Source organism: Nyctereutes procyonoides, unplaced genomic scaffold (genome assembly GCF_905146905.1).
Source record: "Nyctereutes procyonoides isolate TBG_1078 unplaced genomic scaffold, NYPRO_anot_genome, whole genome shotgun sequence".
Taxonomy (NCBI): Eukaryota; Metazoa; Chordata; class Mammalia; order Carnivora; family Canidae; genus Nyctereutes; species Nyctereutes procyonoides.
The window spans coordinates 3,151,998-3,166,615 of NW_026575041.1; the positions used below are offsets into that span (position 1 = coordinate 3,151,998).

General features: G+C 36.3%; 1 protein-coding gene across 1 annotated transcript in view; it reads left to right on the top strand.

Annotated features, from left to right (window-relative positions):
• PPME1 (protein phosphatase methylesterase 1) overlaps positions 1-14,618 on the top strand; it is an 88,021-nt gene that overhangs the window by 49,009 nt on the left and 24,394 nt on the right. The window contains exons 4-5 of the mRNA XM_055320679.1: positions 10,001-10,058; positions 10,519-10,570. Coding sequence (XP_055176654.1) covers positions 10,001-10,058; positions 10,519-10,570 — 110 coding nt within the window. The remainder of the gene's footprint in view (positions 1-10,000; positions 10,059-10,518; positions 10,571-14,618) is intronic.

A 14,618-nucleotide genomic window follows, 5' to 3' on the forward strand; every position in this document is an offset into this window, starting at 1 on the left:
TCGTCCTCACTAGTAATCAGGTATGATTCATAGAGGCAGTGTCATTTTTTTTAGATATCAATAATATTTTCCAAAACTAATTCTTAGTGTTGCCAAAAGCATTAGAAAACAAATACTTTCAAACATTGCCAGTAGTATTGTAAATAAAGCTCTCTTAGAAAGTAATTTCTCACTTTGATTGAATTATCAATATATTTATACCATTTGACACAGACATCATACCTCTAGGAATCTAAGGAAATAATACCAAATAGAAGACATGTTATTTGTCTAAAATTAGCAGTCTCAATGTCCAACAATAAGTAAATGATTTAATAAACTAGATGTATTTATAAGACACTATACAATGTTGAAGAAACAATTTTCGGGGCACTTTGGTGGCTCACTAGGATTAAGCATCTGCTTTTGGCTCAGGTTATGATCCCAGGGTCCTGGGATGGAGCTCCACATTGGGCTCCCTGCGCAGCAGGGAACCTGCTTTTCCCTTTCCCTCTGCAGCTTCCCCTGCTTGTGTGCAGACGTTCTCTCTCTCTCAAGTAAATAAATAAAATATTTTAAAAGAATAAAAGTAAATAAAAAAAATTCTTCTGGACACTATGGAAAAAAAGCTGAGTGATTTTTTTTCCTATTTTTTCTATTTTTTAGGTTTTGTTTTTCAATTGTATGTATTACTTTGTAACTTAAGGATTTTTTTTCTTTAATGGAAACTATTTTCAAAGGAAAAACTTTGTACTCATTTGAAAGGTTTTATTCAGTTCTGGATACCACAAGTTAAAGGGACACTAGCAAACTGAAACTTGTCTAGGAAAGAGCAGCCATGATTAGAGTACTTGAAACCATAACAGTCAAGGAACAGTTGAAGGCACTGAAAAAATGAAAGACTTGGGAGATGTAATATTTGCCTTCAACTATAATAATAATTTTTAAAAGTCAACCACATCTTTTAAATATTTTCTATATGCCTGTTACTATGCTAAGTGCTTACGTGCATAATCCCATTTAATCCTTTCTGTGTTTCTATGAGGTTAAGCAGATGAGAACATTAAAATTTAGCCAGTGACAGTACCAGAACTCAAAACTACCTGTATCTGTCTTCAGTATGCATGTTTCTCTGAAGACTGATTCTGTACTACCCAAGAGTAGCGACTCAGGGCAGAAACCATAGAGATATATTTTTGACATACAAAAGACAGAACTTCTAATGATTAGGACTATTTCAAAGCAGCTAAGGCCTTCTACAGAGGAAAAGTAAGCATTCATCTCAGTAGCATACTAGCACAGTGCATATTATAAGATTTAATTACAAATGTATCTTTCACAGTTCCTTCTTATCCATCCATAATTCTGTAAAATCCGTAGACCTGGATAGAACTCGTTTTCTATCTAAATGTTTCATGGTTTTCTTTTTTTTTATATATATAAGGTGACCCAGAGATTCACCCAAAGAAATCCTCTTAACTATCAAGAGAAAGCATTTCTACTTTGGCTTTTTAGTAACAGGAAAACAAATGAAAAAAAAATAGTCATTTTTGTGGAACTAGCAAAAAGTTATAACTAATAGAGGGAAATTATGGTGTTTTATAGGATAGGCTTTAAGTTTCTAGAAAACTAATTTTTTAGAATCCTTTATTCCTTGGTTATATCCAGTAAACTAGTTGTTACTGTAGTTATTACTATAATGATCATATATAGTGAGTTATACTTAGAACTCCATAGCACCCATCACTAGGTACTGGTTATAACAGACTGACCTCATTGTTGTTGGAGAATCCAGAACTAAGCAGAAATTGAAGTTTGACAGAAAGGAGAGGAGGAGTGGTAGCTCATTAGCACATGCACTCTCAACAGGCTAGATATTGCCAGTCTCCAGTTGTTTTCAGCTTTGGTAACTGTGTCGGACCTGGAACCAACCAAGTCCGAATTAATTAAAGCCAAGAGTTGAATCTGAAGTGTCTTCTGATTTCTGTTTCTTCTTCCAGTTGATTTAGTTCATGTTAGAAATAATTACTGAGGGGATCCCTGGGTGGCGCAGCGGTTTGGCGCCTGCCTTTGGCCCAGGGCACGATCTTGGAGACCCGGGATCAAATCCCACTTCGGGCTCCCGGTGCATGGAGCCTGCTTCTCCCTCTGCCTGTGTCTCTGCGCCTCTCTCTCTCTCTCTGTGTGTGACTATCATAAATGAATAAAAAAATTTTTAAAAAAAAGAAATAATTACTGAATATATTCTATAATCCAGGATTTGTGCTGGGTTACTAGGATAGAAAAATGAGAGTTCACTTTTTAATAAGATCAACTAATCAGGAAATAACTTGCTAAATCCCTACTTTTTTATGTTAGGTGCTATGGATACAGTGGAAAATTAAACACATCCTATCCTCTTGTTCGTATGATGTTTTAAGTCTAATGAATAAGATAGGAAAAAAGAACGCATATGCATACAAATAACAGCAAAAAATAAATTAAGGTTTGAACAAGTTTGAATCTAAAACAGCTTAACCTGTCAAGCTTTAGTTTCTCAGTCTGTAAAGTGGGTATGATGCCACGTAAGTCAATAGGGAAATTGTGAGAATAAGTAAAAGATTATGAGCCTTTGATAAAGTGCTTGACTCAAACTCAGTTTTAGATAAATTTACAGCATCTGTATACAAGATACAAAAATAACAGGAGGGAATGATGAACTCTGGTGATGATTGAGGGGACTATAAGGAAAGTAGAAAGTTTCATTAAGAAAGAGGACATCTGGGGGATCCCTGGGTGGCTCAGTGGTTTAGCACCTGCCTTCAGCCCAGGGCATGATCCTGGAGTCCTGGGATCAAGTCCCACATCAGGTTCCCTGCATGAAGCCTGCTTCTCCCTCTGCCTGTGTCTCTGCCTCTCTCTCTCTCTCTCTCTCTCTCTCTCTCTCTCATGAATAAATAAAATCTTAAAAAAAAAAAAAAAGAGGACATCTGAACTAGGTTTTGAAGACTGAATAGAAGTTGCCTTAGGAAAGAAGGCATTCCAAAGAGAGAGAAATGCAAAAGCAGTGAAGACTTGTAACATTGAACTGTTTGGGAAATTATAAGTAGCTTGAGTCTAAAATATGAGGGTGAAGAGGGAAAGAAATGACTAGAGAGGGATGCCTGGGTGGCTCAGCGGTTGAGCATCTGCCTTTGGCTCAGGGCGTGATCCTAGAGTCCCATGTCAGGCTCCCTGCATGGAGCCTGCTTCTCCCTCTGCTTGTGTCTCTGCCTCTCTCTCTCTGTGTCTCTTGAATAAATAAATAAAATCTTTTTTGAAAAAGTGACTAGAGAGATCACAGGGGCAAAATTATGAGAGGGCCTTGGATACCAGGCTAGAGAATTGCAGCTTATTCTTTAGTTCAGGGTAAGAGTAGAGGGAACTGTTTTTTTGTTTTTTAAAGATTTTATTTCCTTTTTCATGAGAGATGCAGAGAGGCAGAGGGAAAAGCAGACACCCTGTGGGGGGCCCAGTGTGAGACTTAATCCTGGAGCCCCGGGATCATGCCCTGAGCCGAAGGCAGATGCTCAACAACTGAGCCACCCAGGTATCCTGAGGGGTCTGTTTTTAAACACTTCCCCCACCCATATCCACATAAAACATATCATAGGCATGTCAAAATTAGGGAGGGCTTATGGAAAGTATGTTTTGTTTGAAATAATCACAAACATATCCAGACTGGAAAGTTCTGGGAAGTTGAATATTTTTATATACCTCTACTTACTTCTAATTGAGTGTCACTGTTTTAGGCAAGAAGTTATTGAAGGTTGTTAATTAGCATACTACTATAGCTAATGGATTGGGCCAGAGACACAAATGGAGGCAGGCAGATTAGTTAAAAAGCTGTTCTTATATAATTCTAAATATTTGATATCTTGTGGGATGTTAATTTCTCCCCAAAAGGAGAATGTTCAATTACATTTTTTTTTGCCGTGTAAAAGCACTACTTAGAATAGCACTGTTTTAAGCTACCCAATTTATTTACAAATGTAGCATCAGTCTAATACCAAAACTAGGCCACTAAAATTCAGGAAAACTATGAACCAATTTAAGTTATAAAATAGATGCAAAATTCTAAATAACAGCAGATTTAATCCAGTAGTGTAGTAAAATAATAATACACTGTAAACAAGTTTTATCACATGAATCTGAAACTGGTTCAGCATTGGAAAATCTATATGTGTAATTAATACCAAAAAAAGACTTGATCAAATATAATACTCTACTTAGATTGCAAACTCTTGCCAACTAGGAATAGGTGAACAACTTCCTTAATTTTATTAAGTTGATATACCAGAAAATTATATGTATAAATACACTTAGTAGTGAAAATTAGACACTTTCCTTTAAAGTCAGGGACAGGGATCCCTGGGTGGCACAGCAGTTTAGCGCCTGCCTTTGGCCCAGGGCGCGATCCTGGAGACCCGGAATCGAATCCCACATCGGGCTCCCTGCATGGAGCCTGCTTCTCCCTCTGCCTATGTCTCTGCCTCTCTCTCTGTGTGTGTGTGTGAGACTATCATAAAATAAATAAATAAATAAATAAATAAATAAATAAATAAATAAATAAATAAATAAATAAGTAAATAAGTAAATAAGTAAATAAGTAAATAAGTAAATAAGTAAATAAATAAATAAATTTAGGGACAAGATAAGGGAGCTTTTTCCAACATTTATACTGAAGGTTCTGGCCAAACAATAAAACTAGAAAGAAAAATTAATTTTAAAGGTTTGAAAACAATGAGAATTGTCATTACTTGCAAATATTGTCTTCTTGGAAAATCAACTCACAAACTACTAAGCCATAGTTCACAAAGTCACTATCTTAACCGACTGAGCCATCCGTTCTGATTTGCAATTCCCTAATGAAATGTGATGTTGAACACCCTTTTATATGCTTATTTGCCATCTATATTTGGTGAGGTATTTGAAAATAATCTAAATGGGCACCTGGATGGCTCATTCAGTTAAGCAGCTACCTTGGTCTCAGGTCATGATCTTGGTTTTGGGATTGAGCCCTGATGGGCTCCCTGCTCAGCAGGGATTCTGCTTCTCTCTCTCCCTCTGCCTTCCTCCCAAGCTTGTGCCCTCTCTTTTTCAAATAAATAAATAAAATCTTTATGTATATAATTTTATACAATAAAAATAACAATCCAAGTGGATTAAACTACTGAATTAAAAAAACAAACTTTAGGAGCATTCATATGATGTTAGGGCAGGGTTTTTTAAAAGTTAACCATAAGGGGCACCTGGGTGGCTCAGTTGGTTAAGTACCTGCCACATGATCTCTGGGTCCCAGAATCAAGTCCCATATCGGGCTCCCTGCTAAGTGGGAACTCTGCTTCTCTCTCTCTCTCTCTCCCTCTCTCTCTCTCTCATCCTTCCCCCTTCCCTCCCACCCCATCACTTGTTCTCTCAAAAAAATAAAATTAAATAAATAAATTTAACAACAAGAAGTAAAAGCAATAAAATCTCTGGGACACAGCAAAAGCTATTCTAAGAGGGAGGTATATAGCAATCCAGGCCTATCTCAAGAAATAAGAAAAAAATTCAAAACAGTCTAGTCTTACACATAAAGGAACTACAAAAAGAAGAACAAACAAAGCCTAAGGTGAGTTAAAGAAAGGAAATAATAAAGATCAGAGCAGAAATAAAAGATGTAGAGACTAAATGAAAAATAAAAAAATCAATGAAATCATGATTGAAAAGATAAAATTGACAGATCCTTAGCCAAACTCAAGAAAAAAATAGAAAGGACCCAAATAGGTAAAATGAGAAATGAGAGAAAAGTAACAACTGATACCACAGAAATACAAAGGATTATAAGAGAATACTATGAAAAATTATATGCCAGTAAACTAGACAATCTAGAAGAAATGGATAAATTCCTGGAAACATACAACCTTCCAAAACTGAACCAGGAAGAAATAGAAAAGCTGAATAAACCAACTATAAGAAACAAAATTGAATCAAAAAACTACCAAAAAATAAGATGGCTGGGTGGCTCAGTCTGTTAAACATCTTGGTTTCATCTCAGCTCCTGATCTCAAGGGTCATGAGATCAAGCCCCGCAGTGGACTCCATGTTCAGCAGGGAGACTGAAGATTCTCTCCCTCTGCCCCTCCCACCCCTTGTGTGCATGTGCTCTCTCTCTCTCTGATTTAAATAAATCTTGGTGAGGGAAACAAAAGCAAAAATGAACTATTGGGGCTTCATCAGGATAAAAAGCTTTTGCATAGCAAAGGAAACAGTCAACAAAACTAAAAGGCACTTTATGGAATGGGAGAAGATATTTGCAAATGATGTATCAGATAAGGAGCTGGTATCCAAAATCTATAAAGAACTCATCAGACTCAGCACCCAAAAAACAAAAAAATCCAGTCAAAAAATGGGCAGAAGACATGAAAAGATACTTTTCCAAAGACATACGAATAGCTAACAGCCACATGAAAAAATCCTCAATATCACTCAGCATCAGGGAAATGCAAATCAAAACTACAATGAGATACCGCCTTACACGTCTCTTAGAATGGCTAATATTAACTCAGGAAACAATAGATGTTGGCGAGGATGTGGAGAAAGGGGAATACTGTTATACTATTGGTGGGAATGCAAACTGGTGCAGCTATTGGAAAATAGCATGGAGGTTCCTCAAAAAAATAGAGCTACCTGGGCACCTGGGTGGCTCAGTCAGTTAGCATCTACCTTTGGCTCAGGTAATGATCCCAGAGCCCTGGGATCAAGCCCCACCTCGGGCCCCTGCTCTACAGGGAGCCTGCTTCTCTTTCTCCCTCTGTCTGCAGCTCCCCCTGCTTGTGCACACTCTCTCCCTCGCTCTTTCTGTCAATATATAAAATCTTTTTAAAAATAAAATAAAATAATAAAAATAGAGCTACCTACAACACAACAATTGCACTACTAGGTATTTATTCAAAGGATATGAACACAGTGATTAGAAGGGGGCATATGCACCCTAGTGTTTATAACAGCAGTGTCCACAAGAGCCAAACTATGAAGAGATGTCCATTGATGAATGAATGGATAAAGAAGATGTGACATATATATACAACTACACACACACACACACACACACACACACACACACACACACTGGAATATTACTCAGCCATCAAAAAGAATGAAATCTTGCCATTTGCAAGTCTGTTTCTACTTCTGTTAGTCTAATGAATACCTTTAAAGAGAATAACTATTGTGGACATGCTCTGACACTTTTTCATTATTTATAAAACATGTTACTCTTTGAATTTACTTAGTTCTTTCCTTGTTTTCTAGTCTTTGCCACACTAAGATAAGAGCAGGAAAATTGCCCATCTTTTTCATACTGTAACCCCATTACTCAATTGATGCCAGATCTTTGTAAGATGTAGTATAGAAAAATTTGTTAAATAAATGAATGGAAAGTATTTTTAACGTTATCAGTGTCTTACAGGCAGATGAATCATAAAGTATTGCTTTCAAGTTAAAGTTGGAATTGACAATTACTACCTTCAAATGAATATTTTGTTGCTGTCTTTTAAAAATGTAGAGCAATAAAGCAAAATTGACATTATTTTTGCCACTTATTTCCAGAATACAGATTTGTTTTTGTCATTGAAAGTTGTACTGCCACCATAATGTATTAAGTAACTCTTGTAAATTAGCTTTCAGGAACAAATAGCAAAATATAATAGAATTTCAGTCTGTTATTCTCTTTAAAGGTATTCATTAGAGTAATAGAAGTAGAAACAGACTTTTCTAGATGATTTTTTAAAAGATTTTATTTACTTATTTTATTTTTTTATTTTTATTTATTTAATTTACTTATTTTAAGTATAAATCTTTACACACAATTTGGAGCTTAAACTCACAACTCCAAGATCAAGAATTACATGCTCCTCCAACTGAGCCAACCAGTTACACCTCTAGCTGATTTTTAAAATGTGATAATACACTAACAATGAACTATCAGAAAAAGAAATAAAACATTCAGAAAATGTGAGGGTTAGATGAGATGGTCCTCCTGTTTTATTCTTAAAAGTGTAAAAACGTTGATGACATTTACTATCACTGGTGGTAATATATTGTCAAAGAATCTAATTTATTTGAGGAAGAAGAACTCCAATTATTTCAGGTTTGTTTAAATCTCAAAAAAATTTTTTTAATATTTTTATTTATTTATTTATTTATGATAGTCACAGAGAGAGAATGAGAGAGAGAGAGAGAGAGAGGCAGAGACACAGGCAGAGGGAGAAGCAGGCTCCATGCACCGGGAGCCCGATGTGGGATTCAATCCTCAGTCTCCGGGATCGCGTCCCGGGCCAAAGGCAGGCGCCAAACCGCTGCGCCACCCAGGGATCCCTAAATCTCAAAAATTGTACCTCCTCATGATATTATGATTTCTTTTTCAGTATATTTTTTTCTAACTGTGATATAAGATTGTGTATAATGCGGGCAGCCCCGGTGGCGCAGCAGTTTAGCACCACCTGCAGCCCAGGGCGTGATCCTGGAGACCTGGGATCGAGTCCCACGTCAGGCTCTCTGCATGGAACCTGCTTCTCCCTCTGCCTGTGTCTCTGCCTATCTATCATCTATCTATCTATCTATCTATCTATCTATCTATCTATCTATCTCTGCATCTCTATGAATAAGTAAATAAAATCTTAAAAAAAAAGATTGTGTATAATGCTGCATCTTAAATGAATATTTGGTAGATTTCATGATTTGTTCTGCTTTTAGGGTTATTTCATGATCTAAATGTCACATTTGTGTGATATCCTAAGCCAAAATACAAACTTACTCATGGTCCTTATCTAGGGAATTTCCCTTCCAGAGTAGGGAAAAGATAACCAAGGAATATGGATAAAAATTGTAGGTGATAGTAGAGTTCAGAGATTCATCACTTAGAGGTATTTACTCTGTCTCATGAAAAGCAAGGGAGAATTAGGATTTAAAGAGGGATGTAGGTGAAGAAAGCCATATTCTGAAGTTGGGATAGAACTAGAACATGCACAAAAAGAGAATCGTCATTTTTTAGCTTTAGTTAAAAGTGAAAAGTCTTTGTATAAAATCATATCATATGCAAATAGTGACCGTTTAACTTCTTCTTTACCAATATGGGTGCCTCTTTTTTTTTTTCTTATCTGATTGCTGTGGCTAGGACTTCCGGAACTCTGAACAAAAGTGGCAATAGTGAACATCCTTGTCTTGTTCCTGATCTTAAAGGAAAAGCTCTGTTTTTCACCATTGAGTGTGATGTTAGCTGTAGGTTTTTCATATTTGGGCTTTATTATTATGTTGAGGTATGTTCCTTCCAAACCCACTTTGCTGAGAGTTTTTATCATGAATGGATGTTGAATTTTGTCAAATGCTTTTTCTGCATCTGTTGGTGGGAATGTAAATTGGTACAGCCGCTGTGGAAAACAGTATGGAAGTTCCTCAAAGAAGAGTAGAAATACTATATGGTCCAATAATTCCACTACTGGGTATTTACCCAAAGAAAATGAAGACACTAATTTGAAAAGATAAGCATCCCTATGTTTATTGCACCATTATTTACAATAGCCAAGATATAGAAGTAACCTAAATGTCCATTGTGAGACAAATGAATTAACACAAGAAGCAGAATCAGAGCTATAAGTACAGAGAACAAATTCATGTTTGCCAGTGGCGTAGGGGTGGGGGAATGGGCAAAATGGGTCAAGGGGAGTCGGAGATACAGGCTTCCAGGTACAGAATGAATAAGTCACAGGAATAAAAGACACAGCATATGGTCAGTAATAATGTGTGGCAAGCATGACAAAATGTATAAACTTGTTGAATCATTGTGTTATACACCTGAAACTAATGTAACATTGTATGTCAGCTAAACTCAAATTTAAAAAAAAGTGAAACATCTTTCTTTGCTTACTTTGAGATTCTGGAATTCTGATGGCAGTTCATTCAACAAAGTTATCATTGGTAATGGAGAAGATTTGCTAACACAGATTTTCCTTCTTTCTAGGCGGCAATCATTAGTAGGGTTCAGTGTAGGATTGTGGCTTTAGATCTTCGAGGTCATGGTGAGTGATTTTCTTAATTAGTCACTGACTCAATGATATATATGCCAACTTCTTTGAGTAGTGTTAAATGTTATGAATTTCAATATGGCCATTACGAATAACCTGGTTTATTCCATTTGGGCTCTTTGAGGGAAGTACTAGTTTCTATAAGATATTTTATAAATACACACACTTAAATATGTTGTTGTTTAGCTAAAAAAAAATGTCCTTTGATGTAACCAAATTCTGATGCTAGTGACGTATAAGGAATGTGCAAAGTCTTTGCTAGGCTACTGAAATTACATCCTCCTTGGGGTGGCCAACTATAAAGATGCATCTTAACATAGAAAATACTAAACCCATCAAACACAATTATAAAGTCTGTATTTCATTCCAAAAAATGAGATTTTTGAGAGAGAATTCTCTTGCTTTTATAATTCCTATCATTGGGAATTTTATTTCTTAAATATTTTCTTTTTAGGTGAAACAAAAGTCAAGAATTCTGAAGACCTATCTGCAGAAACAATGGCAAAGTAAGTAATGTAATATTGTATATACATCACCTGGCTTCCATTACCATCAAAAAAGTTGTATAACTATTACTCTCCTGGTGAGGTTGTTGGACAATAATTAGCATAGAGAAAATTTTACTACTGTTGTTTTTCCTCTGTATTTAGTGTCTCCTTAGTATTTAATCTTGAAAGAAACCTTCATCTTTCTTGATATATTCAGTGTTATAGTCATCGTATAAAGCACTTGAAAATTCTCTGAGTTTGTGTTGCCTTTTGCAAAGTTTTCTTCTGTTGACAGAGTTGAATATAATCTAGATATCTATTGGGAGCTTATTCTTGGAAAAGTGGTTATATGTAAGATCTACCCTGTAAGATCTTACGGTATCCTGCCCACGTTCTTTGGGCAACTTCCTAGTAAGACAAGAACAAGATATTAAAAAATAATTAATTATACCCTGGGCCTCAAAGTATAAGATGGTGAGAGTATACACAATGGCCCTAAACCTGATCACTCATTAGAATCACCTAAAAAGTGATTAAAATAACAGATAATTTGGCCTTAGCCCATTTCTCCTGAATTAGTGCTTCTACCAGGGAGACCTGGGCATTTATTTATATTTTGATAAAGCTCTGTAAAGAAATCTTATACAGCTAGTTCTTGACTGGTATTTGGGAACCACTGACCTATATTGTAAACAAGATTCTTTTAATTATTTATTTTAATTATCCATATTATTAATTCTGTAGTGTATTTTTTTAATAACAAATGAGGAAACAAACTCCGATTGATTGAGGTCACACAGTTAATAGAACAGAACTGTGATCATTCAGCTATAGTGCTTGGCAGAGAGAGAAAGAAATAACAATATATGATACCATTCCATTCAATGAACATATTCCTGAGGAACCATGAAAAGAGAGCTAAGAATCTGTTCTCTCAATTCCTAATACCTTTGTAATGTGAGAACAATAAACCCCAAATAAACAAGTATGTTTATACCTATAAAAAGATTGTGAATAATTTTTAAGGATTTAAAGGGTTTCCTGACTGTTGATAAAAAAGTGAGATACATCATCTAAGTGGCCAGGCTGCTAAAGAGTTATGATGGCTTGGATGATGTCCTACAAGAATTTGAATTCTGCAACAAAAATATTGAGGGTGGGGATCCCTGGGTGGCGCAGTGGTTTGGCGCCTGCCTTTGGCCCAGGGCACGATCCTGGAGACCCGGGATCAAATCCTACGTCGGGCTCCCTGCATGGAGCCTGCTTCTCCCTCCTCTGCCTCTGCCTGTGTCTCTGCCTCTCTCTCTCTCTCTCTCTCTCTGACTATCATGAATAAATAAAAATCTTTAAAAAAAATATTGAGGGTGGTTCCAGAGATCTGCTATACAACATAGTGCCTGTACTTAAGTGCTAGCTTACCAAATTATATACATTAATTATTTAAAGATTTTATTTATTCATGAGAGAGAGACAGACTGACAGACAGACACAGGCAGAGGGAGAAGCAGGTTCCATGCAGAGAGCCCAACGTGGGACTCGATCCCGGGTCTCCAGGATCATGCCCTGGGTTGCAGGCGACGCTAAACCTCTGAGCCACCCAGGCTGCCCAATATACATTAATTATTTACCCTTTTTTGTATACCAAATTTACCCAGTAAGGCTAGGGGAAAAATTGGACAGGGGATGGTGTGCTGGAGAAGCCACCTGTGCTGCAAGATTTGGGCCATAGGGAAGCTGTGTGTGCTGTAAGGCTTCAGGACCTGGGTGCTAGAGGAACGCAAGCTTCAGGAGCTTGTAGAGTAGTATTGCACATGAATCAGGAGCAAAATCTTCTCTTTCTGCAGTGTCTCCCTTGCACCCTCTACTGTTGAAGTTTAACATCATGCCAACTGGAAAACAAAAAATATGTAAAGACCTCAGATCCAGTTTTGGAGAACATGCAATAATGGGTGAATTGGAGCTGAGAGATAATAAGTTGATAATGTTTAACAGAAGTTAAAAAGAAAATAGGTAATTAAAACTATCTAGAATGATGAAGATGATCACCAAGAATCAAAAGAGCCAATAATTTGGATTCTTGTGAAATAGTCAAAGCAATAAAACATTTATATGATTTCTGAATTTAGTCACTCTGAAACAGAAATCTCAAAATGGGCATATTTAATAGATAATTAATGGGATTTTCACATAGTACTGATAGCACAATTTTTACCTTGTGTATCAACTTTAGAACTTCAACCCTGCATAAAATGTAATTCCACAGAAGTAGAAGAACCAACAGTTGAGTTCAGGTTGCTCTGATACTCTTTTTCTGTTACGTCTGTGATATTTGCTTCTCAGGAAATGAACCAGGTATTAATAAGCATAATAGAATCTCCTTATAAAGCATCTGCCAAAATTGGTATATCCAGTTATAGGCTAGCTTTATAGATAACATCTGCTACTTTTTCTGGAACTTCAGAACAAGTCTCAAGGTACTAATCTTGGTAGTCTGGCTAGCTTTAATAATAAATTCCTCCTGGTAGTAAATGATCAAGTGATCATAACCACCTTTTACCTGGATGAAATATACCTTTCCTAGGTTTAGATATATTATGGAGTTGTTTTGGTTTTGTTGTTGTTGTTTTTCAAGATTTTATTTATTTATTCATGAGAGACACAGAGACAGACAAAGAGAGGCAGAGATACAGGCAGAGGGAGAAGCAGGCTCCATGCAGGGAGCCTGATACAGGACTCGATCCTGGGAGTCCGGGATCACGCCCTGAGTCAAAGGCAGACACTCAACCACTGAGCCACCCGGCGTCCCTCAGACCCTGTCCACCTTCATGCATGAAGCAGATATCACAGAACTCAGTTACTGAGCATTTTAAGGAGACCTGTACTTAGATCATCTTCTGTGGCATCCTTTTACTTTATTACAGCTATTACTAATCAAAAGTTTTAGCTTTAAATTTAACTCCAAAGGAACTATTATATTACTTTTTTCATTTATAATATTAGATGGGGCCTCATCTCCCATTCAGATTGTCTGCAGATGCCACAGCTACCCTATTCACATCTATAATTGTTGTATGAGGTTTTTTAAGATTAATTTCTTCTGAAATTAATGGCATTTAAATTTGCCATTCTGAATACCCTGAAAACAATATTCAAAAGGCTGTGTTCCTACATCCACATCTGCTATATTTGGGTAACACTATGTGGGTGCTTGAGGTATATAATAACGCCCAGCAAGACAGAACTGTCTTTTGAAGTTAACTGACTCAGCCACACCCAAAAGAAGACAGTAGAGCCAGTGGTCTCTAAAAACATACCATGCCTACTTATTGCTGTAGCAAAGAGGGTCTATATGCAAATCAAACCCAAGTTTCTCCTTCAGTTCTCATTTTCAAAACTTTAAGGTTTGATTTTGTTAAATCCACTCATAATTAAAGACTATAACAGAAGCCAATAAAAATTAGCTCTAGGGCAGCCCGGGTAGTTCAGCGGTTAGCGCTGCCTTCAGCCCAGGACGTGATCCTGGAGACCCGGGATCAAGTCCCACATCAGGCTCTCTGCATGGAGCCTGCTTCTCCCTCTGCCTGTGTCTCTGCCTCTCTCTCTCTCTCTCTCTCTCTGTCTCTCATAAATAAATAAATAAAAATCTTAAAAAATATTAGCTTTGAACATCTCCTTTCTTAGAACATTGTATGTACATTTATGTTCATACTTCAAATAACTTTAATGACAAATTATAAGTAATGGTTAACAATTGTATAGCATTTACACTTTTCAAAGTAGTTTTCATTCACTGTTTCAGTTAATCTTCAAGGCAATCTGGAATCATACATATATGTGATAATAAAAATATATATATATTTTTTATATACATATACATATATACATATATTTTTTTAGTAAATCACATTTTTATCTTCATTTTATAGGTGTTGAAACTCTGGAAATTAAATAATTCAAGTCTACATAATAAAAAATAAATCAGGACTGCAATTCATCTTGTGACTCTAAACTTTACTACATTATAATGCCTAATAAAATTGTTTTATAGTTGGGGAAACTGAGGTGT